The 25,565-nt window shown below is 37.7% G+C and overlaps 1 protein-coding gene across 6 annotated transcripts in view; it reads left to right on the top strand.

The window, feature by feature from the left end:
- The window catches only part of GPC5 (glypican 5), a 1,342,862-nt gene that overhangs the window by 317,490 nt on the left and 999,807 nt on the right, over positions 1-25,565 (top strand). For all 6 annotated transcript variants that reach the window (XR_003519145.1, XR_003519143.1, XR_003519144.1 and 3 more), the window contains exon 5: positions 8,759-8,884. Coding sequence is in view for 3 of the 6 variants with exons in the window: in XM_027589722.2 (XP_027445523.1) it covers positions 8,759-8,884 (126 nt within the window). In the remaining 3 variants the exon portion in view is untranslated. The remainder of the gene's footprint in view (positions 1-8,758; positions 8,885-25,565) is intronic.

Here is a 25,565-nt window from a genome sequence, read left to right as displayed (position 1 = left end):
TATTATACAGCTATATCAAAAAAGTAAGACCAAGATTTATTCATTTGAAATGGGTTAATGATATATTGTCAAGTGAGAAAAGCCAATTGCGTGTCCATGTATATAGCTTGGTCCCAGTTTTGTTAAAACAAACCGTTACTATGTCTTTCTTTATCTCTGTCTGTTTTTGGTTACTTGTTAGCGTGCACATTAGAGCAACTGAAGAAAGCATACCAGGCTGCTAACGTGGGTTACAGATGGACACACTATAGAGGCACGGATATTAACTTGTTCTTCATGTGCCTTTTTTATTCATTGCACTGTTTATGAAAAGCTGTTTATGTTAATTTTATCCTTAAAATTACTAAGTCGATTATAAAGTTACTAAAGTCGATTATAATGGTCCAGCCAATCAGGAGCATTGCTCATTTTGATAGTAGTAACTGGGCATTCCTATGTCAACCAAACTATAAATGACACTTCAGGGTGAGTTGCATTTCCTTTCATATTTTTTTTTTTTTTACCACGTGATGCATCAGGAGCCCTTTCTGGCACTGCTGGCCTCAAGGGCATGGGAAGCAATGAAGCAATAACTATGCTGGTCCATGTTTCTCCCTTGCCTTTAGTAAGCTCAGGGCAAACAAGGCTGCAAGCTCTGAATGATCAATTGTGCCACAGCCTTTTTCCTCTTTATGGTGCTAGCACAGTGGACAAAGCTGCTCATTAGCCAGGGAGCAGAATTTGCCCCGCTCCCTGCGTCCTTCACCAGACCTTTCAGACTGGTAGAAATATACAGATAAATCCTGTTTAAACATAGTGTCTTCTAAGTGCAGATTTTGGCAGACAGAAGTGATCTATCTATGTTTTCTGGTCTAAGAATCTACTGATTGTGTTCTGTTAACAGGGTGATAATTTCAGGAAAATTTTTGAAACGGATGGAACTATTCTTCTATATAAAGATTCATTCAGCTTTGATTTATCAGATATTCAATATCAGCTGACTTGGCTAAGTGATGGCATGTTTACTAATGATTATTTAGTTAATTAATTAGTGAAAGATGTTGAGGTCTGCTACGAATAAATTCCTGAGTAGATAACTTCCTCGCTTTTCACATGTTTTTACCTTCTCTGATTTTTGCTTTTCCTTAGTTTCAAAATAAGAGAACTAGACTAAATCATGGGTCCTCTACCCTGGCCATACATATGGATCTTATAGGAAGCTTCCAGAAACACTTGGATGCCCAGGTCCCACTCCAGACCAATACATCTGAATGAGGGAAAATCTAGGAGTTAGAGTTTAAATATTTCCTTGGCGATGACAATGTGCAGTTAGGACAAAAAGCCCCTGGAACAGATGGTCTCAGGCTCTTTCTGTTTTTGTAACACAGTCTATCTGTGAGGTATTAATTATGATAGCTGTCTTACAGAGCAGTGTGACTAAATATTATGTCCCCACATATTAATTTCAGCAGCTCATATATATGCACTCCGACTTGAGCCTGTGTAGTCTCGCACAGCTTGAGGTCCTGCCCTTTTAAGTTCTTCATTTTCTAACGCAGCACACGAGGAAGGTCTGTTTCCCCACAGTCTAGGAATGGGTTTTCTAATTTCAAGTTTCCCAAGTCAACTGGATCCTTCGAGGAATTTCAATTATTGTTATCATTTAAAAAATGCTTTTCTTTTAGAAACTTCTAATTCTGGCACGGTTAAAAACTCAGACGGCATCTGGGACCAATTCCAGGGAGAATTTGTTGATGGCCTGTTGGGTACCAAACTGTGACCCAAACCCTGGGGATATAAAGAAGACGTGGCTCTTGCCTGTATTGAACGAGCCCTCTACCCAGGGAGACAGACGTACAAACATTAGGGATTATAATATCAGATAGCCAGGACTGCGAAACAGACGCCAAGTGCTGTGTAAGAAACAAGGATGAGCAAACAAAACTGTGCATACTGGTCAGACAAGGACGTAGAAGGCAGATGAGCTTTAAGCTGGATCTTGAAGGACGGGCAGAAGTTTGGGAGAGTGAGAGCGGAAAAGGCTGTCCAGGGTTAGAGGAAGCTGCATATGCTAAACTCAGATTCTTATCCTGTAAATATGGAAGTGTCTTCTGCTGTGTGAGTATAAGTGTGCAGTTTTGGCTGGGGTGTGTGAGTGGAGGGAAGGGGGACTGACATGGGAGGCTAAGGGCTGGAGAGTGGAGAGATTGTGTGCCATGGTAAGACATTTCATCTGAAGCGTTAGGGTTGTGAAACGGTCAAGTGTTGGGCTGATTTCTGGTTACAACATGGGACATGCAGTGAACAGAAGACAGGGGGGCAAAACTCCACAGGCAGGTCATTTGTTAAACTGTTGCAGGCCCAGATGAGAAGGTATTAATTTGTTTACGGCCTTGACATAGATGCTTTGAATAAATATTCTGACAAAGAATGTTTTTCTGTTTTTTTTTAATATTTTAAAAATTTAAAAAAATATTTTCTGTTACTGGCAAGACTAATATGTCTGAAGATTAAGGTGAACAGCGGACATTTGTAACATAGCCCATCAAGGATAATTAGCTGGAAATTTTAGCATCTCCCTACATTTATTATGCTCCTAGTTTTAACTGGAAAGACTCTCATAACTGTAGAAAAATAATTGCATGGATATAGTCACCCTTCCCGGAAGTTAAATTTCGAATCATCCAAAGAATAGAGTATTTTATTCATTGAGACTTTTCATGCAAAACTTGAAAAGGAGGCATGATGGTGTGCAGTAGGCCAAGGATTGACCTGGGAACTGTAAGTATGGATTCTTGTAATAGGACCAACATTAATTGGCTCTGTGGCAGTAGATACATCTTTTTTACCTCATTATAGCTACCGGTGCTTTATCCCCTTCATTTCCCAATTCAGGTTTTTCTATATCCAGTGTAGATCCCTTGGCCCTCCAGGGCAACCACTTCTTGCAACAAATGCTGCTCTTAATTCCTGTGACCTAAAAACCTCCAAACACAGAATATAAAGTTCTGAAGCAGGATCTCCCTTCAGATTTCTGTCTTCACAAACCAAAACTTTATCTTAACTTCCACAGACTTTCTTCAGTCCTTTTTAGTCTTAGAGAATTTGTTCCAAAGCTAATCTCTTTAAAGTAACTCTTCCTCTCTCTTCAGAATTTGTGACCTATCAATTTTTAATTTTTCTTTTTCTATCTTTTTATCAATTAGGAAAGACTAAATTATGATATGGTAGCAAACAACCTAACATTGGTTCAAAAGCGTTTTCCTTCACATTTTAGCCTGTTCACATTTTGGACCAGCAGGGGGCGCTGCTCAAGTGGCCCTTGATTTAAGCCTCTGAATGACCAACCAGCCTCCCTGTGACACATTGCCAGCAGTCAGGGGAGAGGGAAACGGAAGTTGGCAAAACCACATTGGTTCTTAAAGCTTAAGCTTGAAGGGTACATACATCACTCTGCATACACTTACTAGAACCCAGAGCAAGTCACATACTAAAGCTAGCTTCAGAGTGGCTTTGTGCCCAGAATGTAGAGAACTGGGATATTTCCGAACAATCTAATGAACCACAAACCCTTGCTATCTCCTTCCCTTTCATACACAAATATTTTCAAATCTCTTGCATATTCACACAGACACACACACACACACACACAAAACTCCCTTAATGTTCGTCTTTGGGACTCTACTCTTAGTTTCTCACTTTCTCTTTAATATTCATCATACTGCAAATCTGAAGGCCATTACTCAATTTCAAATGCTTTCATTATTGTATTAGTTTGCTAGGCCTGCCATAACAAAGTACCACAGACCAGGTGGCTTAAACAACAGGCATCAATGTTCTCACAGTTCTGGAAGCTGGAAGTCCAAGATCAAGATGCTGACAGGTTTGGTTTCTCCTAAGGTTTCTCTCTTTGTCTTGCAGACAGCTGCTTCCGCTGTGCGTCCTCATATGGCCTCTCCTCTGTGCACATGCACCCCTCCCATCTCTTCTTGTTATTAGGACACCAGTCCTATTGAATTAGGATCTACCCATATGACCTCATTTGAGCCTATTTACCTTTTAAAGGCCTTGTCTCAATGTACGAATTTTTGAGGGACCACATATAAAGGACATTTTCATTATTTTAAGTAACCTCTCATAATGGCATTTTACACTGTGGGGAATCTCTCTAGGTTCAAATTCTCCTATTCTTTAATGTTCACAGCTCTTATCATTGGAGATTTTCTTCCTTTGCTCAATGCACTTCAGAGTTCCTTTGACTTTTTCTTACTACCTGTTATTTGCCTGAGAGATTTCATCCACATTCATGACATCAGTCACCATCTCTAGAGATAATGACTCTCACATCACACACCCAGTCCCCTGATTCCAAGGTTACATATCCAACAGCAAACATCCACGGTATTCACGGTTCTTGTACCAGTAGCTGCAGCATCATCTGAGTGCTTCATTGAAATGTAGAATCTTGGGTTCTACCCCAGGACTATTGAGTCTGCATTATGGCAAGATCCCCAGATGATGTTACACGTAGTAGGTCTGAAAGTAGCATTTTACATGATTTCTCTTTCTGTATGTTCCAAAGAAATCGCAAACTGAACATAGCATAGACTTAATTATTAATTAGTTTTAACTCTTATTAATTTAATTACTAATTATTGAGCTTACTATATGCCTTCACAGCTTTAAGATCTATATCGGTGAGTAAAACCAAAAAAAAAAAAAAAAAAGGCCCTGCCTGCCTGAATCTTTTCTTCTAGCATGGGAGACAGATAAGAAACAGTAAAACATAATAAGTAAGTACATGACATGCTAGAATAGACAGTGATATGTGCCACGGAAAGATAAAAATATTGAACAGGAGAAGAGCAATCCTAAGTGTAGTGTGGGACATTGAAAGAGTTGTGTTTCCCTTCCTTTATTTCTTGTCTCAGTGAATAGCACTGAGATAATCATCCCCTCAGTCACCTTAGGGGGGTGAGAAAGACAGTTAGGAGTTATATTAAAACTTTTACTTTTACTGTCAGTTCTAGATTCCTAATGTCTTTCAAATCTAACACTTTTCATGATGCTCACTGACAGGTGTTTTTTTCTCATCCTCATATTTCCTCCCCCTGAGTCTTGGTTATAGCCCGCTAAGTGACCTCACTGACTTTCTACCTATTTCCACAATACTGTCACGAGGCCATCACTCGCTTGCTGGAAAACTTTTAATGGCTCCCACTGCCTTCTGAAGAAAACTGAAACAGTTTTTTGGTGATCAATAAGGCTGATTACAAACTGGCGTCTTCCTACCTTTTAACTATAATTCCCATAAGCCCACTCCCCACTTCCTAACTGCATATGACTCTCGGAATATACAAGATTCTCTTTCCTCTTTACATTTGCTTATTGTTTTTTGTTTGTTTGCTTTTTTTTTTTTTTTGCATGAAATACTGAAGTAGTATCTTGTTTGTACATATTTCCTGATTCCTTCTCTGTGCTCAAATGCGGCACTATTAACACTGTGCTATTATTGTAGATTTTCACCAGAAAGTGCATTCTTAGAAGGTAGGGACTCTTATTTAGCTATAGTGCCAACACGGAGCTTGGTACTCAATAGTGTTTAGTAGTTTGTGACAAGTAACTTTATAGAGTAAAGTTATAGCTGCTTTACAGAGTGAATGGAAATCTTCTAGGATATGATGCTTTCAGAGGGAACTCATGCAGAGGCCTGAAGGTATGTTTGGGGAACAGTAAGTCTCTCACTTTTGTGGAAGCCTAAAGTTTGGTTTGCTTTGCTGCTGAAATGGAGGTGAGAGAGGGTGCCTTATATGCCTTTCCAAGAAATTTAGATTTTCTCCTGTAGAGAAGAGAGAGCCATTGATGGCTTTAAGCAAATGAGTGACATAGTCTGGGGGATATCACATTTGAATTTTAAGAGGTGGATTTCTTGGAGGATGAGAGGTGATTGTCAAGGAAGAGATTAGAGTGCAGTAATTCCAGAGAGATGATAAGGGCTTCACCGAAGGCCATGAGAGTAGCATGGGGAAAGAGGACTAGGCAAGAAAGATGTAAAGCTTTACCCAGTATGATCTACTGGTTGTGAAGGCACCATTCGCTGAGATTGGAGGAAGAGGTTTGGGGTCCATAAGAAATATCAATTCAGTTTTAGCTCATCAATTTGGAGATCTCAACATTCCAGTCATTTGTGCCAGGGCTCTTCACTTCTAGAAGACTCTTTGATTCTGAATAGGTGATCATTTATAGTAAACAGAATTCGGGACAGAAGTCACACATCTTTCCATTTATTAAACCCCACCCCTCTAGGAAAGAATCAGTTGGCTTCATCCATTATGTTTTAGTAGCTGCAACATCGGAATTGGTATTTGTTCATGCATTCCAGTTAGTAGGAATATGGCCCTCATGGGGTGGGAAGGGGGACTTATTTTCTAGTAGAGGAAACCAACTTAAAGTATAAATAAGTATAGGGGCACCTCGATTAAGCCATCTGACTCTTGATTTTGGCTCAGGTCGTGATCTTAGGGGCTTAAGATCAAGCCCGGTGTTGGGCACTGTGCTGGGCGTGGAGCCTGTTTAAGAGTCTTTCTCTCCCTCTCCCTCTCCCTCTGCCTCTCCCCCTAAAAAAAGTATAAATAAGTATAAATGAGTGGTTACTATGCTCGTGAGAAAATACAGCATACTTTATTGGGGGAATTGAGTATAAGTTAGAAGTCAGATTTATACTTCCTGCAGTCATGTTATTACATGTCTGATCAAGCTTTGCTAAAAGTTTGGTTAAATACTCACCAAACATTTGCTGTGGGAACTTCAGATCTCTCTGATTTCAGATGTTACATATTTGAAAATGACATTTATCCTTCCTGTAGATTGGTAGTTACTCATAACTCCAGCCATTTACACAAAGAGCTCTTTGGAAACCGCTAAGAGAGAGAATTTTAAAATTAATACAGTTGAGCATCAGTGCTGTCAAAATCGGATTTAATTTTTTTTAAAATTTGCTCATTTCAGCTATAATTTAGAGCCACCCTCCTCTTTGATCTCATTTTTAAAGCAGGTATTTTTAAAATATCAGTGGGGGATGCAATTTTATAATTGCTGCATTTTAACTACTCAACCTATGGATTTCTGGTTTGCTTTCTTTCTCCTGTCCCTGTATTTTAGTCCAGAGGACATGTCTTCTGTATTAAGTTAATGGCTTTTCATTTCATTGTCCAAAACTTTAGTTTATGTTTAAAAAGTTCAGAAGTATAGTTTTTAGGACTTGGTTTTCTGAAATGCTAAAATTCAGGTTCTTAGGACCTCAAAACTTTGATTTTAAAACTTGAAAGTTTTGGCTTTTTAAGTTAAAAAGCCAACTACTTTTTTGTTGAATTTTCCCTTCCGATAATTAATGGGGGAAAGAGATGTAGTATGAGAGGGGGGGAAAAAGTCAATGTATTAAATAATATTCCTTCCAACGACTTTTATTTTCGTGCTTTTGAAACGTGTTATGTATTTGGGGTTTTTTGTATTTAGTGAATGATGTAGGAGAAACGTTAGGGTTTAAAGCTGATGGCCAAGAAAGAATTATTGAGATGCCTTTGGTGCAAAAAGATGGTTTTATTAAAGCACGGGGACAGGACCCGTGGGCAGAAAGAGCTGCACGGGGTTCATGAGAAATGGCCCATTGTGTACTTTCAAGTTGGGAGGGAGTTGGGGATAGCATGTAAGTCTCCCAGGTATTTTGGAAGCAAGGTTTCCAGGAACTTCAGGGGGCTTAGCTGTTGGGAAAGTGCCATTTATTACTGTCTAATAAAATCTGAGTCATGAGACCCTTCAAATGTATATCATATGCTTGGGGGATGATTGCCAACATGTATCTTGGGGGGTAGAGATATAGGAAATTTCCAAAGGAATTTTTAGGGTCAGGCTAAGATAAGCCTGTTGCCCTTAGCAAAGTATTAACATCCAGGAAATTGAGTCCCTAGAGGAAGGTCACTCTGCCTGTTTCAAGGACTTGTCAATGGGCTGTAGGTAGTAAGGAAATTTAATAATTTTTCTTCTGCCTCTGTTTCCCACATCAGTGAAGACATACTATTTTATGTTGTTAAACACCAAAGAGAAGACCCAAATAGGAAAACCACCCAAGTTTAATAAACTTTTAATCAGTAAGCAATTGATTAGCTTGTTAATCAATTTCTGATATTTCTGTATGGAAAAGTAAGTAGTATCACTGTGATTTAGATGGCACACCTATTAAAGGCTTTTAGGGATACTTAGATAAAGTGGGATGCGTGTGTGTATGTACTCTTCACGACTTCTCAGACTGGATTATATAAAATTCATACCCTGTGAAAACTTGGATGCAAAAGAGTAAATTTGGGGTACCTGGGTGGCTCAGTCGGTTGGGCGTCTGCCTTCGGCTCGGGTCATGATCCCAAGATCCTGGGATCGAGCCCCGCATCGGGCTCCCTGCTCGGCGGGAAGCCTGCTTCTCCCTCTCCCACTCCCCCTGCTTGTGTTCCCTCTCTCGTTGTGTCTCTCGCTCTCAAATAAATAAATAAAATCTTTAAAAACAACAACAACAACAACAAAGAGTAAATTTGAATACTAGCATTCTTTTTTAAAAAAAATACCGTATTTATCTTGATTGTTAGAAAAGTATTGAGAATATATAAAAAATAAGCAGTGAAAATAAAAAAAGTGCATTCTGTATGTCATGCATAACAAATTATGCCATTTATATTGGCATTTATTGTGGATTTTTGGTTTTAATTGTTTTCTTTGTTTTCCCATTCAGAGAATTTATCAACAGTCTTCGACTGTACAGGACGTTCTATGGAGGCCTGGCTGATGAGCTTTGTGTTAATGAATTAGCCGCTGCTGATGGGCTGCCGTGCTGGAATGGGGAAGATATAGTAAAAAGGTATTTTATGTGTAGTGGTCTGTGAAAATATCATGGCTCTTTTCATCCTTGCTTTCTTTTCCTGGGTCTTGAATGGACCACTTCAGTTTTAACTTTGCCCCATAGGTTAGAGTTTACATCAGTTTCGTCTCTTTAGTTTGTTAGAAATAGATTTGATCCTTTTTGACATTTTAGAAATGTGATAACAATTCTGTGGTGTTTGAACATTCTTTCTTCCTTTCTACCTATCTCAGACCTACCAATAATCCATTTTTTCGATAAGTATTATTTACCTTCTGTCCAGTCTGTCTTGTTTATCAAGTATCTTACTTTTTTCATTTAGCTTTATGAATTTTAGAAAGTGAAGAAATTCAGTGAAATGTGAATACCTGTGCAAAGATTCATGGATATATGAATATGAGTCTCAGCAGTGTTAATATGTCCGTCCTACAATTGTCTCTTTGTGTATGTGTGTGTGTGCATGTGAGTATCTATGTTAGAGTGGGGGTACGTCCATGTGTGTCTGTTTGAAGCATTATTTATTTGTGTGTTGTCAATTGTTCTCAAGCTCAGGAGTGAAATTTTTTACCATTTTTTTCCTCATTGTCTAGAATTTCTTTGACATTTTCTTTTCCTTTGCTTCCTATAACTGATCGTACTCTGAAATAATCTCCTGATCTTGAGAAAGTCCTAAATTCTCCCTCCATAATATATAACAGTGGTCATTAATAATTGGTTGGGAATTGCTCTTTTGATTTTCCAGTGCTGATGATTGTTACAGAATGTTGGCTTGGGTTGCATTTGAACTTGAATGTTTTCATGTATTTTATTTTGAACAATCTGCAAAAAGAGAAATAGGGTGTTAAGCTTTCTGATTTACAAACATGCCTACTCCACATGAAGATAGGTGGTTTAGTTACCACAAGAGCGCTAAGTTGAACTGGAATATCATTAGCTAAAAAAAGAAGTCATTAGCAAATTAAGCTTACCATGACAAACATATACTCCAATTAAATACATTTAAATAATAAAAACTGTTTATGTATTTCTGTGTGATCATATTTATTATAGTTAAAGCTTATTTCCTGATACAATAAATGATTATTCTGTAGTTTATATCTGAGTGTCTCCTAGAGATTCTTAGATTTTGCAGAAAAAAATTATTAACTACAGGAACATAATTAAATTTAAATATAATATTTGGCTGACATGGCTAGTGTTCTTTGTTCATTATGTCCTTTGGATGTTAGAACATATTTTCTAAATTTACCTTTCTTGCCTTTCTTGAGAGCACTCATAGTATGCCTGGAACTGATTTCTTTTAGTCTTCATGTCACTGAAAATTCTGCCACTTAGATCTAATAATTAAATTATACTTTGACTTCTGCTTTCTCCTCTCAGTTTGTTCAAGCTGGAATTGAACTTTTTGTGTATTAACACAAGGGCTAATGAGAATCCCATGGTGATTAATGAAAGATTTAGTATATTATATAAAAACGTGATATATTGCCTTACACTATATCATCTCATTCTAGAGTGCTACAAGAACCTTAGTGTCAGCTTGCCCCACTCCTCTCGACTGTTTGGTCTGGAGTTTGTATAACAGGAAATGCTATTGGGGAAATCAATGATTTGGGAAAACTTTAGAGAGATCGTATTTTCAACTCAAAGAATATATTTTCTTCTATATCGTGTATTTCTTAAGACCTCATTCATGGTTTAGGAATAAAAAAAAAAAAGCTCATCTTTAGCAAGAATTCTCTGTACAAAGTATCCACATTTCTGTTAAAGAAAATGAGGGATTCTCATGATTCTCATTTGCTTCCAGCTTAATCTCCCCTTCGCTGTACCACCCAGCCTCCTGTCGGCCACTTCCAAGTGCACTGTTCGACTCCACTCTCCTGAGAACACCTTACACTTTGCCTTAATCTTCTCTCAAACAACCCTTCTACCTCATCACCTTAACTGTCACTTTCCTATCCTTGAGAATATTTCTTCAGGTCCATCCACTACCCACTTCCACTCCTCTTGGCTCACCTGCTGGCAGACAGGCCTCACACACTGGCTCTCTAGCGCCATCTCCGCGCAACTTTCAAAATGAACGTTTTTCAGCCCTGATTATTTTCTGGCAGTCAGCCAAGGTTTTGCAAGCATTATCTCATTTAATTCTCCCAAAACTTGACTCCCTCATGCTCCAAAGCAAGCTGATTGGGCGGTATCTCTTTTCTATTTGATCTTGAGAAAACTCTCTTGTATGCTTGACTTTTTTTTAAAAAAACTATATTATTTGAATTGTATTTTTATTTGTGGCTCAGCCAATTCTTGACATAAACATACAGCAGGACATTTTTTCCCTTCAGGGCAAAGTCAGTGCTAAAACCTAAATATCCATCACATCTGGTTAATTGTGGTGCCTTCACCATGGAATATTATGTGTTTGTCAAAAACTGTGCATATTTTTATCTGCTAATGTGGAATAATTTCAAATAATTATTAAATTAAAAATAGTTAAAACTAAGATATTACATATTTTACCAGCAGATCTGAATAAATAAAAAAAAGCAATATTGGCTCTGCCTAGAATATTTTTGGACAGTTACATGGAAACTGCTAATATACTTAAGAAGTACTGGGTTTTTTTTTATTTGCATTGTATTTATGATTAAGGAGAACAGATGTTGCAGTGATGTTAGAATTATGGGATGTTATTGTTTTCTTTTTATAATGCTTTTTTTGAAGTGAAAGTGCTATTTTTACATAGAATTTCTAGCTAAGTTGGATTTTCGTAGTAATTTTGTGATATAGTTTTATCAAAGCAGTAATGGGTATGGGTAAATACTGAACTAGTGAGTTTGTGTAAGAAGTCTTCAACATAAAGTCAAGTCCTGATGAATGTTGCAATCTTGAATTATTAGCTACTTTCTCCTAAAGAAAAAAGGAAGCATAGCAGTGATCACTGTTCAAAAGCACTATGATCCTCAAATAAAACATTCATTTCAGAGATCTGCACTTAGTTGAGATAAATAATGCCATCACATTGTGAAGAAATGAGTATCAAGTGAATGTATCCTACATTTGGGTATGATAGTAGTTTTTCCTTTCTTATGGTGGATTATAATACTCATCAGATTCATCCTAGAGAAATTATGCCACATCAATAGGATAAATTGGTGGCCAAGACTGTCTATCATTCATTGTAAGAGCAAAGTGATTATTTTGGCAAGACTTCTTCTCCTGAAGGCATTTTTTAGGAGATGATTGATAAGATTATTTATGTGCACAGACGTGCTGTCTCAAAGAATAGGAGAGCCATACTGATTGTTTCAATATTATGACAGTCCTATAAAATTGGGTGAAATTACCTTTGTGCTCATCAAAAGAGGTGGAATTCCTTTGTGATTGTAGCTGAAAATATCTCAAGTATCTGTAGTATATAAGGAGTGTTTAATTTGTGAAACAAAACATCTACTTTAATTCAAATGATTTCAAAGACAGCATGCATGCCCTGTACTCTGCGGCCACATTGAGATCAACAGTTCAAAGAACTTCTGGTTTAAGATGAAAATGTATTACCGAATTCCATGCAGTCTCTATCTGTCAAAGTCCCTCTTATCTGCCCCTCCTGTCACTTCATCATGAAACAAAATTGTTCTCTGAAAGGCGTGTTGTGTCAGTCTTTCTGTTCTCAGAGCTCTGTTCTCAGTTCTCTGTGATTACAAATTGATTGTTTGATGGTTTGCACTTCGGCTTTCCGAGTATTGATGTGCAGGTGACAGCTACTTAATTACCAGGGCTTCCTTTTCCTTTCTGATTAATAGACGGTTAATTCAGTTACTCTCCCTCAGTCTCTGGGAATTTATGACCTGCACAGCAACTCTCAGACTAGCCAGTAGCTGTGAGGTGTCCTCCTAAAATTAATAATCCACATGATTTCTACTTCGTCTTGAGTTATTGTTCCTTAATGCTTCTTTCATAATTCAGTGTTTTCCTTTCAAACTGTTATGATAAGGTGCCCCTTCCAACAGAATAAAATTGAATTTTTAAAAATCAGATAAAAATATAAAACCTTACAAGTCTCCGAGTCTTTATACTTCTCTATTATCAGATTTCCAGACAATGATATTTTTCCTGGAGATTTATGTGTGTGTGTGTGTGTGTGTGTGTGTGTGTGTATTTTATATATATATATATATATATATATCTCCAAATAGACCTGTGTGTTTATTTTTTATTTATCAGAATATATCTGTGTGTGTGTATATATATATATATATATGTATATATATATAGATAGATATCCGAATATATCTGTGTATTTATTTTGTGATACAAAGCTGCTGGCTGATCCTTGTATGCACCTCCTTGGTTCATACATTTCTTTAAAAACTTAAATTTTTTTATTTTTAATTGAAGTATAAATATAATACCTTGTAACCTCATTTTTTCCCCTTTACATTATATATCTGAAAAACTACTCATCTTCAATCTTTCTTCTTCTTGACCTTGCTGCATTCAACTATATTTTATTTATCTCTCTTTTTTTTTTTTAAACACCTGGCCTAGTTTCCAAATGTTGGGGACTACAAAGCAATCAGTTCTCAGGATTGTTCTGATTTTCATTAATGTAACACCTAGTTGCTTTTCCTGTGTTGCTTGTGCAAAGGCAGTATGTTCTTCGTGACTTAAACAACAATCTGTTTTGGCTGGGCGACTGCCTTCGGCTCAGGTCATGATCCCGGAGTCCTGGGATCGAGTCCCACGTTGGGCTCCCAGCTCAGCGAGGAGCCTGCTTTTCCCTCTGACCCTCTCCCCTCTCATGCTGTTTCTCTCGCTCTCTCTCTCAAATAAATAAATAAGTAAAATCTTTAAAAAAAAATTAAAAAAACAAACAACAACAAAAACAACAATCTGTTTTGTATTTCTTCCCCCCCCCTTGAAATTTCGATCTTGGACCTTCATTATAATCATCATTATTATCATACCTATGGCCCATCTGATGTGGTTCAGAATTCAAAGAGGCTTAAGAGATGTGGTGAGGAGACATCCCACCCTGACCCCATCACAGCAGTCTACCGTGGGCTCTGAGTTTCCCACTATTAATGGAATGATTTTCAACTACACCATTTTCTGCATGCAGCTGTATGTCCAGCTTTGCCAAACTCCCACTTTAATCTGGAGTCCTCATGAAACAAGTCCCCTCATTTGTGTCTGTTCATAACCTCTAACTCCACCATGACGCCTCTCATACTTTTTGCATTTATATGTCATAGATCTTCTTTCTTCTTCTCTACTGCAATTTCTTTCATAACAGAACTCCTGTATTACCTGACGAGTTAAGAATGATTAGTATCATTGAACACCTATCAGTAATTTTTTAAAGATAAGAGGACTCTGAGGAACACGAAATTTTACAAGTGTTATTGAGAACTGAGAGATGTGGGGGTTGGGGAGGTGGCACGGTGATAAGACTCTGGTGGGTAATATGTGGGTTTAAAACTGAGTGCTGAAAGGTGAGAAGAAATAAGATGAGTCGTAGGAGTTTCTGCCTGTGCCTGACTCTAGATGTTGATTGGTTTGCTTTCTGACTTAACCTTAAAATCATGCCTGTCTCATCGTGTGCATTTCCGTAGTTGTTTTGGGGAAACCAGAGTCTAAAGAATTCTAAGAAGTTCATGTATTCTGGGTTAGAGACATACTAGATGTGATTATTTTTATCACAGATGAGGCCTCTGGGTTGGGGGTGGATAAAAGTGCCAAGGCCTGCCCAAGGTCAAAAGCCTGAGTTTATAATCCTCAGTAAGGGACAAACTGAAATATTTTTGCTCTTTTGTGAAAAAAATTAAAAAAAGTATGGTTTTAGATATAAGGGACTGTCCAGTTCATCCCATTGCAGAATACACATTTCAGGTCCAACAGGACAAATGCAGGAATGGCTGACATGTCGGCTTCGCAGACTTCTTGGTTGTGTACAATCTCTCTCTGCCTTACTCTAGTACACTTGCTTGGCAAATAATTTTTCTTTGAGTGGTGCCTGCAGTAGTTTGGTTCTGTAGAAAATGACATAGACAGTAGCAAGAGGATGCGCTTTGTATCAGCTTTGCTCCAAGTCCTGACTTTCCTAACTAGTGTTAAAACCTAGGAAAATATCCATTTTTTTTCCAGGTCAATATACACATTTTGGTCTTTTCTAAAAATGCTCCATTAATTTGGTAATAATTGCATGTTATCCCATCTTCTGAACTGAGATGTTTCTTCTGAATCCCTCTTCCCTGGCTTACTGGCTTAGTAGCCTCATGTCTCCTGTTAAGTGTGTAATCGTTATATTCAGGGAGTTGGACTCAGAAAGGTGAGAGTGGGAACTGCCTCATTAAACCTCCTCAGAAGGCTCCTTTCTACTGTGTCACTAGAATGAAGTCATGGCCAATTCTCAAAAGCCTTTGGTCACAATTAATGTCTAAAGGACTTTTTATTGTCATTAGTCCCACAACCAGTGTAAATTTAGTAATTAAATTCAGTCCCATAAAAAGTCTAAATTCTGTAACAAAAAGGTCTAATCCAACTTAATAATCAAAACTCCAAGTGGTCGTTTCTCCCCATTCCTCAGTCGGGTACTGAGTCAGTCTAGGAGGGGCCTGTGGTGGGGAGTGGACAACCTTGTGTTCTCCTCGTCCACACACTGACCTCATGTCCTCCTTGACCTCCAGGCAGTGTTTCCAGCTCCCCCATCTTGGGAGCTTGAGGGATGATGGGGCAGAAGTGAGAGAGAAGAGGAAGTTCCTTTCGACTGATAATTTTGTATTTCTCGCTACTGAGTCCTAGCTTGGCAGGTGTGAAGAGCTGATCTAAGGCTTCGTGGGCTCAAGACAATGCCTCCTCCCCATTTTTCTTCCTCTGATGGTAAACCTCTGGCTTCTTGCTGCTGAGATCTTCTGGTGGGGTCTTGTTCTCCAACATGATCTTCTCTAGACCATAGAAACACTGCTTCTCTCTCTCTGGCTTCTGGTGGGAGTATGGCCTATGCCCTGCGTAGCTCCATCTCGTTACTCTGCTGCTAGGTGGGGACCTTCCTCCATGGGGCTGCTGTTCTTAGGCATAGATCTACTCCCAGTCCTTTTAATCTTTTCAAACTCCAAGGATCCCTAAAGCCTCTCTCACTTAGGATGAATGAATGGGAGAATGCCACAGCTGTCCCAACAAGTTTCTTCAGAGAAATTCTCTCCTTCGGCCTCCTCAACCTCAATCCTTTTATACAATTAAGGTGGATATGAAGATGAACTGAAAACAGGTTTTAGTCATCTGCTTTTCTTATCTAACACCTGAGTTTGGGATCCCGTCTATTGTCTTGTTCTTGGCTGAAATGGAAACAGAAAGAGGGCTATTTTAGATCTTTTTGCATGCATTTGGAACTGGTGTGTAGGAAACAGAAAACTAGATTCTAAGTTCAGAACACTGCAGTAGCCCTCGAATGATATGCAAATGTAAGACATTGTCCCCACCTCTGAGGGGCTTAGAATCTAAAAACAGGTAGAGAACATGTTCACACTCTGTACACAGCGGAACAGATGCTATGAAGTAAGGAACACCAAAAAATCCCACAGGCTTTCAAATAATTAGGGGTGGAAATCTCATTTGATCGAGGGGATTCAAAAAGTATTTAATAAAAGAGGTAATATGTGATAGGGGTCTCCATTCATTTTTTTTTCCACTCACTCATTTAAAATAACTTCTCTAAAATATTTATGGATGAGATTAGATGAGGTCTAGGATTTGCTTTTAAAATAATTCAGTGAATGGGGAGAAGAGGGTCATACAAGGTTTTCAGTGTGTGGATAATTATGGAAGCTGTATTATAGGTACAGGGCTGCCTAGTCTCTGTATTTGTAGATGTTTGAAAATTCTATAATAAAAGATAGAGGTACAAAAATGAGAAGACATGAAAAATTACATTGTCAAGTAGCTACTCTCACATTGTTCTAGACACGGGGGACACAGTGATGGACAAGACAGCCATGAGCCATCTCTCATCAGATTAGGATATAGAGGACATGAACACGGAGCAAATAATTACAAGTGTGAATAGTTTGCAGAATCTTCGAGGTTGGATGGAATTTTAATCAGCAGACTTGGAAGCAAGAGAGAGTGGGAGCAAATGCAATCTCGAAAGAAATGCCTCAAGTTGGTGGCCTGTTAATTGCATTATTTCCATTTGTGGGTAACCTTTCAGATTATCTTTTCTCCTCAGCACGCTTTCATTTGAGCTTCATGGGCGTGTCCTATTTAGTATTGAGCCTCCCTTTTGTTCATTATACCAGCCATTCATTCAGAAAGCCCTTAAAGCCCAGAGGTTACAAATGTTAGGCTCAGGAGGCAGGCTACCAAGGTTCTCAGTAAAGATTAGCCACTTACTAGTAAAGTGAATTCAGGCACGTTCATTAACCACTAATTGTATCCGTTATGCTATTTTTTAAAATGTGGCTGACAATAATACCTGTCTCGTATTTGAGAATAAAATGTTATTCACAGACACAATTTAGAGTCCTAGCTATCACATAGTAAACATTCAACAACTGTTAAATCTTCTTATTCAACACTGTATACTCATTTATTACTTCAATAGAAATAAAACCCTATTGGATTGAACTTCTCTCTTCAGAAGACTCATTTGGAAAACACAGATCTGTATGGAGGTTAGTTTATGAGTTGGTAAAAATTGGTATTAAGGATCTTGGTTTGGAGTAGGAGATAGTCCCTTATTAATATTTTCTTGATATTATTTAATATTTTAAATGATAATTTCATCGAGGTTGTAAGTAAAGAATAGATGTCTTGATAGGAAGTTAATCAAATACTCTAACTGTAGAGAATTATTGTCTGAGTTGTACCCACGCAACATAGGAGTTTTCTTAAGGGATCACTAAAGGTTAATTTACAAAGAAAAAGCACTATAAAGATAAAATAAAAATAGTTTGCTCCTAAGCAGTAGTTCGGGAATATTCAGTCACTGGCTGTAGCATCTTAGGGTTGATCATTAATGAACTACCAGTTGACTGGAAATCAGTCTCCGAAGCCATACTAAATTTCAGTATGTCACACACCAGATTGTTTTGGTGACATGACCGTTTCAAGGCTGCTCCCCTTCTGGCCATTCCTTTCCATCCATTGAATTCCCAAAGGAAATACATAATGTGAAGAGAATCCCTGGAACAAAATGAGTTTGAACATCAGCCTTCACCGTGTCTCTACCGGGTTTCTTGCCAGACCTACACAGTACACACAAACTGTTTTAAACTTGTTAACTTGTTTCCATCAGGGATTGTGGGTAGAGGAAGATTTAAAAAAAAAAAAGATAGCAAGATAAAAGTTTACTGAACTGGAAACCTAAAGGACCTTTTCCCATCTGTTTGGCACAGAAGTTGTTATCTATTTGGGGTTACGGATTTCATCACAGTTCCGTAGACGTGTGACTTCCAGATTGTGTTAGTGCAAAACAACAGCCGTCTAAAAGGCCTCCAGGATGCCTCTACCTATTTTAGCCAGAGCAGTTCCTTATTTATCCTTCATTTTCATATTGAGCTTACATGCGAGAAACTCTTCCCTGTTCAGTAAAATAGGTGTAAGTTTGCTAAACTATAAAGTGGACACATAGTTTTTCTTAGTCTAGTCCTGTATTTCTGCAGCAGAGCATATAAATTCATCAGCAAATGATTTATTATATTTTAAAATAAAACACCAGGAGAGAGATGAAAGAGAACAGCCACTTATTCATAATACTTTCTTCTTCAAATAGACTCCAGTATAGTCTCATAAATTTTATTAGAACATCTCATCAGTTATGAGTACATTTTATTGCCCAACCAACAAAATCCTTATTTTCTGATGCATTCTTCAAGGCAAATATATAAGCTTTGTTCGATAATGTTGAAATGGGTTTCCAAAATATGATTTGCACCTACTTGCATATTAATGAATGTAGCATTTGGAGGATATTGACCTTTATGTTTTGACGTGCTTGATTAATATAATTATTTATCTCGTTGTTCTGAAGAGTTCATTTCTCATAACTATACTCAAATCAGGAAATGTTTTAAGATTTTTGTTGTTGTTTTGTTTTCCTGGGGAAATAGATAAATGCAAATTTTTTTGAGTATTTGTATAAACTACTTACAAAGTTCTGTGTCTCATCAGTTTTATATGTAATGGAAGCCACAATGAGTTCAAGATATGAATCTTTTAGATACTGAATAAGAAATCCAAGAGTCTTACAATCATGAAGGAAATGAATCTCAAGTTTGGAAAGTAGCTTAAAAGTCAGTGGACCCCAAATGTTACAAAACTCTAAGTGGCTGGGAGAAGGGGAAATGCAATAATAAAATTTTGCACTTCATACACTTCAAGGTAGTGCTTACATTTTTGAATAACATGCCCATGTTATTATAATCAGAAAAATGGTATTTCCATCTCAAGAAATACAATATAATTTTTGAATTTCCTCTATCAGTATCAGCCAATCTTTAACATAAACTGGTAAATTGCTACACATTTCTTCCCCCATTCTATATAGTTCTGACAGCAAGAAAGCCTTTCTTTCCTTTAAATTAAAGACTCTTTGCTGTCAGTAAGGTAACACGTGTAGGTAGTACAGTCTGTGTGATGATGTAAACATATTCATATAAACTTTATATGAATTAAATATGAAATGTCAATTATATATTGGATGAAATATGGGTCCCTTCTTGGATGATTAGATGAAGTCTAGGCACTTTTAGGTATACTGGATCATTAAATCAACAACATTTTGGATAATATATTTAAATTATTTTGTATCAGGCAAAATTAATATCTTCTTTTAGCTCGCATGGAATATTTAAATATGAGGAGTAATGCAAAGCAGTGAAAAATGTTTGGTGCTATTGGTTCGGAAATGAGTCACTGCCGTCTGATTTGAAGTCACACTTTTCAATTGGGATACATGGTTCTTCAGAGGTAAGAAGTGAGGCTCTGCTGGGCAGAAACCACAGCGTCAATGAAATCTGCAGTGAGTGAGCTTTTTATGTGATGGGCATAGAGTAACATATTAGGTGTATTAGTTAGGGTTCTGCAGAGAAATAGAACGAATGGTATCAATAGTATCTATCTATGTATCTATCTTCTATCATCTGCATAGAGAAAGAAATGTAAGGGAATTGGCTTGTGTGGTCATGGAGGCTGGCAAGTCTTAGATCTGGAGGGCAGGCCAACTGGCTGGAGTTTCCGACAGAAGTTGATGTCTTAGTCTTGTGGCCAAAAACCGTTTGGAAGTAGAATTCCTTCCTCTTCTGGAGACCTCAGTTTTTCTCATAAGGTCTTCAACTGATTGGACAGGATCCACCCACACCATGGAGGTAATCTGCTCTACTTAAAGTCTATTTTAAATGTCAGTTACACCTGGGGGAACCTGGTGGCTCAGTTGGTTAAGCATCCAACTCTTGATTTCAGCACAGATCATGATTTCAGGGTCATGAGATTGAGCCCGGTGTCAGGCTCTGTACTGGGTATGGAGCCTGCTTGGGATTCTCTCTCTCCCCCCCTCCCACCCCCCCCCCCTACTCTCTCTCTCTCAAAATAAATAAATTAATTAAATAATTAAATTAAATAAATGTGAATCATATCTAAAAAATATCTTCACAGCAACATCTAAACTAGTGTTTGAGGAAACTATTGGCTACCATAATCTAGCCAAGTTAACACATAAAATTAAGCATCACAAGTAGTATTCTAGGTGATGAATGAGAGGGCAAGTTAGTGCTGTTTTGGAGCTGATGTTCTAGAGGTGGGTGTGGAGGAGACTGTGTTCCATTAAGTCTCCAGAGAAAACTCTGGAGGAATCATATTTAAGCGGAAAATGTGGGAAGATGAGGTTTTTCCAAGTAGAGAGAATATCATGTCTCATGTGTCTGAGGAACAGAAGGAAAACCAGCATGCTTGGAACAGAGAGATATGAAAGGTATGGGGAGATTGTCTATCATGAGGTTGCAGATGGGGCAAGTGTTTGATCACAGAAGTCAGGGGAGAAGTTTGGATCTTATTCTAGGTGCTTTGGAAGTCATTGCAGCTATCAAGCCAAGACTGATATAATATGGATGCTTCATGGAGAGAATTTTGAATATAAAGTTGCGAGAAAACCAACACAATCATACTGGTTCATACTGGCCAATCTGTGCATGGTATGTGTGAGAGGAAAAATGAAAAAGAGAAAGAATTAGCACATGCACCTCTAAAGAATAAAAAGTTATCCATAGTGAATGAAAATCTTTCATATTTGTGTCATCTGGGAAACATAAGTCTTGTTTGCAGAGCAATGCCTACCACAAGGAAACTACGAGTATATAACCACACCGAGGATAAAACAGTCACAACATATGTCACAGAGGGACTCCTGCTACCCCTCCGATGAAGTCGTCCTTGAATGAGAAAAACACTACAAATCTAATAGAAGAGTGGACAAAGTACACGAATAGATAGATCATAGAAACTTATCAGGGGCTCTTAAACATATGAAAAATTACTCACCCTCAATCATACAAATTGAAGAATTTCCAACACAAATTACATAAAAGCAAATTAAATTTAAATTTTTTCACTTATGCTAATAAAAATAATTAAATTTGATAATTCAATGCAATGACCAAGGTGTGGAGAAAAAAGATATTTCAATCCCCCAATAGGAAGGGCAATTATTTCTACACCTTTGAAGGGCAATTGGACAACATCTGTCAATATTTCAAATGCACATGACCTTTGAATCAGCTGTTTAACATTTAGGAATTTATCCTCAGATTTACTAATATATGTGAACAAAAGAGCATGCATTGCATATAGTTTATGGAGGCATAAGGTATGGGTAACCAAAATGTCTGTTAATAGGGAAATAATTAATGGGCATGGTATATTCAAAAACAGAATATAAGGTAGATTTTTAAAAAGAAAGAGGTAGCCATGCAAGTAGTGACATGGAAATAGCTAGAGAAGAAGAGGGCTGGAGGATATGTATAGGAAGAAAAAATGATTGCTTATATTTCCATGTGCTTTTATAACTTACTTACCATGTGCTTTCAGTCCTGTTCCCAAAAAACCAATTAAAAATAAAATTATCCATGTAAATGTTAAAGGAAAATTATGTCTTTCTGAAATACAGAAAGATGTCTTGCTTAAGAACAGTATCTTGAAAGGCCCATGGATCAAATGAAATAAAAGTAAATTGGCCAATAAAATAAAAGCAAATAAAAGTTTCCTAAATATTTTTTCAGTGTCAAGTTTAGAATTATTTGAGAAACAAATTGCACGAAACAGGGAGAAAATTCTACCTTGTGCACTGAAGGTCCAACCAGTGGTTTAGAGATTAAAAAGTGTTGGGGGCTGACTAGGACCGCCTGAACACTGCTCTCCCGACTAGCTGAATAGACCCCAGACCCAATCTGGTTCTCACTCTCATGTCCCAGATAAGGAGGTGTCCAATGGACTGAATGTGTCCCCCACCTAAATTCATATGTTGAAACCTAACCTCCAAAGTGATGGTATTAGCAGTGGGGCTTTTGGGAGGTGATGCGGCTCTGACCTCAAGAATGGGATTAGTACTTTGATAAAAGAGACCCCAAAGAGATCCCTCCCCACTCCCCCCATGTGAGGACAGAGTGAAAAGGTGACCGTCTATGAACCAGGACTTGACTTCTCAGCAGACACTGCGTTTGCTGGCACCTTGATCTTGGATTTCCCAGCCAACAGAGTTGTCTTTTTTTTTTTTTTTTAAGATTTTATTTATTTATTTGATAGAGAGAGACACAGCGAGAGGGGGAACACAAGCAGGGGGAGTGGGAGAGGGAGAAGCAGGCTTCCCGCGGAGCAGGGAGCCCGATGCGGGGCTCAATCCCAGGACCCTGGGGTCATGACCTGAGCTGAAGGCAGATGCTTAACGACTGAGCCACCCAGGCGCCCCCACAGCCAACAGAGTTGTGAGAAATAAATGTGTTTATTTGTAAGTCCCCCAGTCAATACTATTTCTGTTAAGCAGCCCTACAGGAGTAAGATAGGTTGGTTGGAGATAAGGAGAGAACTTGGTGATTGGAAGTGAGGGCTTTTCTTGCCTCTTTGGTGATTTTATTATAGTTCCTGCAGTATCATACCAGAGCAGATCAATCGAATAAGTGGATGGTTTATTATATTTTAAAGTAAAATGGAAGAGAGATGTGGCATAATATTCACACTGGAAGTTCATGTAGAGGGAGCATGTGAGTGGCACGATAAAAAAATTAAGTTAATCCCAGATATGGAAAAGGCATGCGATGACTTTTGGCAATTGGATAGAATTATAAATTTTTATCTAAGTTTCCTTATACAAAACCATACATTCAGAAATGCTATTTTCCAATACATCATTGACTGTACATTTGCTTTTATTTTCTGAAATTTGTATATTGGTTTACCTTATTATTTTATCCAAGCACTTTATTTTCCCCTAAAAAAGTGGTTTTCTTATTTCATCTAATTAATTACTCCAGAAAAAAGTTTTTTTTTTATGTCAGCTAACTCATTATAAGGAAGAAAGATGTTTATTTAAGAGACATACTAATTATATTACATGAAAACTTCACCTTGAAGAAGATGTGGGAAAGTAGAGTTAAAAAGAAATGCAATGTGGCATTCCCTGAAGGAAACAATGGGCAAACTGATGTTGTTTAGATATATTTTTTTTATGTTCTGAATATGTAGTGAATTTAGTTCCCCAATTTTTAGGCCCCCACTCCCGACCTTTATTGAATCAGTAACCCTGGGTTGGGGCCAGGAATCTGAGCTCTCCAGATGATTCTGATGACCAGTCAAGTGTGAGAACTTTTGCCTTAGGGCATCATAAAATTTTTTAATAATTATCATTTTTTCTATGACTTCAGACTTTTAGAATAGGGAAGAACCCATTTCCCTCCTAAGGAAGTTTAGAGTTCATGATGTGATAAATCTTTAAAAAAAAAAGAAATGATGTGATCCTAGTTTGGATAAACATTTTAGAGCAGACTTGATATCTGATAGAATTCCATTTTGATATAGAGAGCACCTTCTACATAATGAATTTTGCATATCAGATGGCTGAAACCTTTACACAGCCAGAATTTTAAGTATTGCATATTCTGGAAGAAAAGCACTGATCGAATCCTTCTGAGATATTTAGTATCACCAATGGAAATTAATTATTTAAGCCACATTTGGATCTGTAGCAGTGCTCAGGAGGTAAGGTGTTTGAAAATCACTGCTCTTTCATGCAAATATACAAAATACAATATATAGAGTTTGCATAATAATGGGTATTTTGGGATTTCTAAATACTGACCATAATAGACCGCTGAGTAACTGCAAATAAATATAAGGTTGATATCAATCATACTTGTTCTTAGTATAATATCTCCAGAAAAAAAAATCTGGAAGGGAAACTCATGAGTTATTAATGATAGTATTATTTAATTTAAAAGAAATGTTAGGAATAAAACAGATCATCTCCACAAAGGTTGAATATGTATACATAATTTTTAGTGTATGTATTTTGATGATGATCTCTGTTTGGAACATGAGGTTTTCAATATCCTCTGGTTCTACAAATATTTAAATATTCTCTGGTGGAAAGTTCCATGCCTGGCCAGAGATAAACTATCTCTAGGTTGTAAAAGCTTCAGGACTGGGCAGCTAATTAGGAATTTATTCATGCAAGATGCAAGTCAGCTTCTCTTTGGGACTCTATCCAAATAGACATCGCAAGCAAGCCTCAAGAGACATATACAAACCTGATCCATTAGTGCGTCTACCGACATAATTTATCATGCTTTTTAATGTGTGTCTTTTGGGAACTATTCACCAACAAACTTTATTATTATTTTTATTATTTACTTATCTTTAAAAAAATTTTAATGCCGTTCTTGGGAAAACACATGGTTGTTTTGGGATACCTAATTAGCAGTTTCCTGTTCATTTTACTTGCAAATGTAATGCTTTCCTCTCTAGAAGTTTTGTAACAGCCCAGATGACAAATTGTTTCAGCTTCATAAAGATTTCACCAACTAAACAAACTGTTTAGCTTTAATTCGAAAGAAACTCAACAGCAGCTTATGGGTGGTACAGTATGGAGAGAAATCCCACCTGTCCAGAGGGTTCTCAAAGGATGTAGAAGTCAAGCATCTTTCCGTCTCTTGTCTATCTTGATGACGCGGGTGATTTCTAACTGCATGCAAATGAGTATAAGTAACTTGACATCTTGAACAGCGTAAGATGCTTCAAAAGAAATTCCCTATTTAAAAATTTCTCTTATGGGATTTTGGTTTTCTTTCTGCTGAATCTTGTTTGACAAATATTTATGTGGTGCCTACTATGTGGGAGGCTCTGTTGAAAGATGTTTAACAAATATTTATGTGGTGTCTGTTAAAAATATGTGCCCATTAAAAATGCATAGCAGTGATCCTTGCCTTCTCCTGAATGACGGCACCTGGGGTAGCCTTAGTGAGTGCTGGGAGAGTGAAGCGCGGCGTTCTCTGGGAGCGTACTGACCAAAGCTCCCGGAAGTCAAGCAGTAAGGGACTGGAGGATTCTGCTGGTCCCTCTATACCCCACCCTCCTCTTGAGGGTGCTGACCTGCAGCACACCCATTCCTCTACTCCTGGAAGTGTTGGTCAACAACAACTCATAT

The sequence above is a fragment of the Zalophus californianus genome, chromosome 3, assembly GCF_009762305.2.
Source record: "Zalophus californianus isolate mZalCal1 chromosome 3, mZalCal1.pri.v2, whole genome shotgun sequence".
Classification (NCBI taxonomy): Eukaryota; Metazoa; Chordata; class Mammalia; order Carnivora; family Otariidae; genus Zalophus; species Zalophus californianus.
The sequence above is the reverse complement of the archived record's forward strand: the minus strand, read 5'-3'. Positions and strand labels throughout refer to the sequence as shown.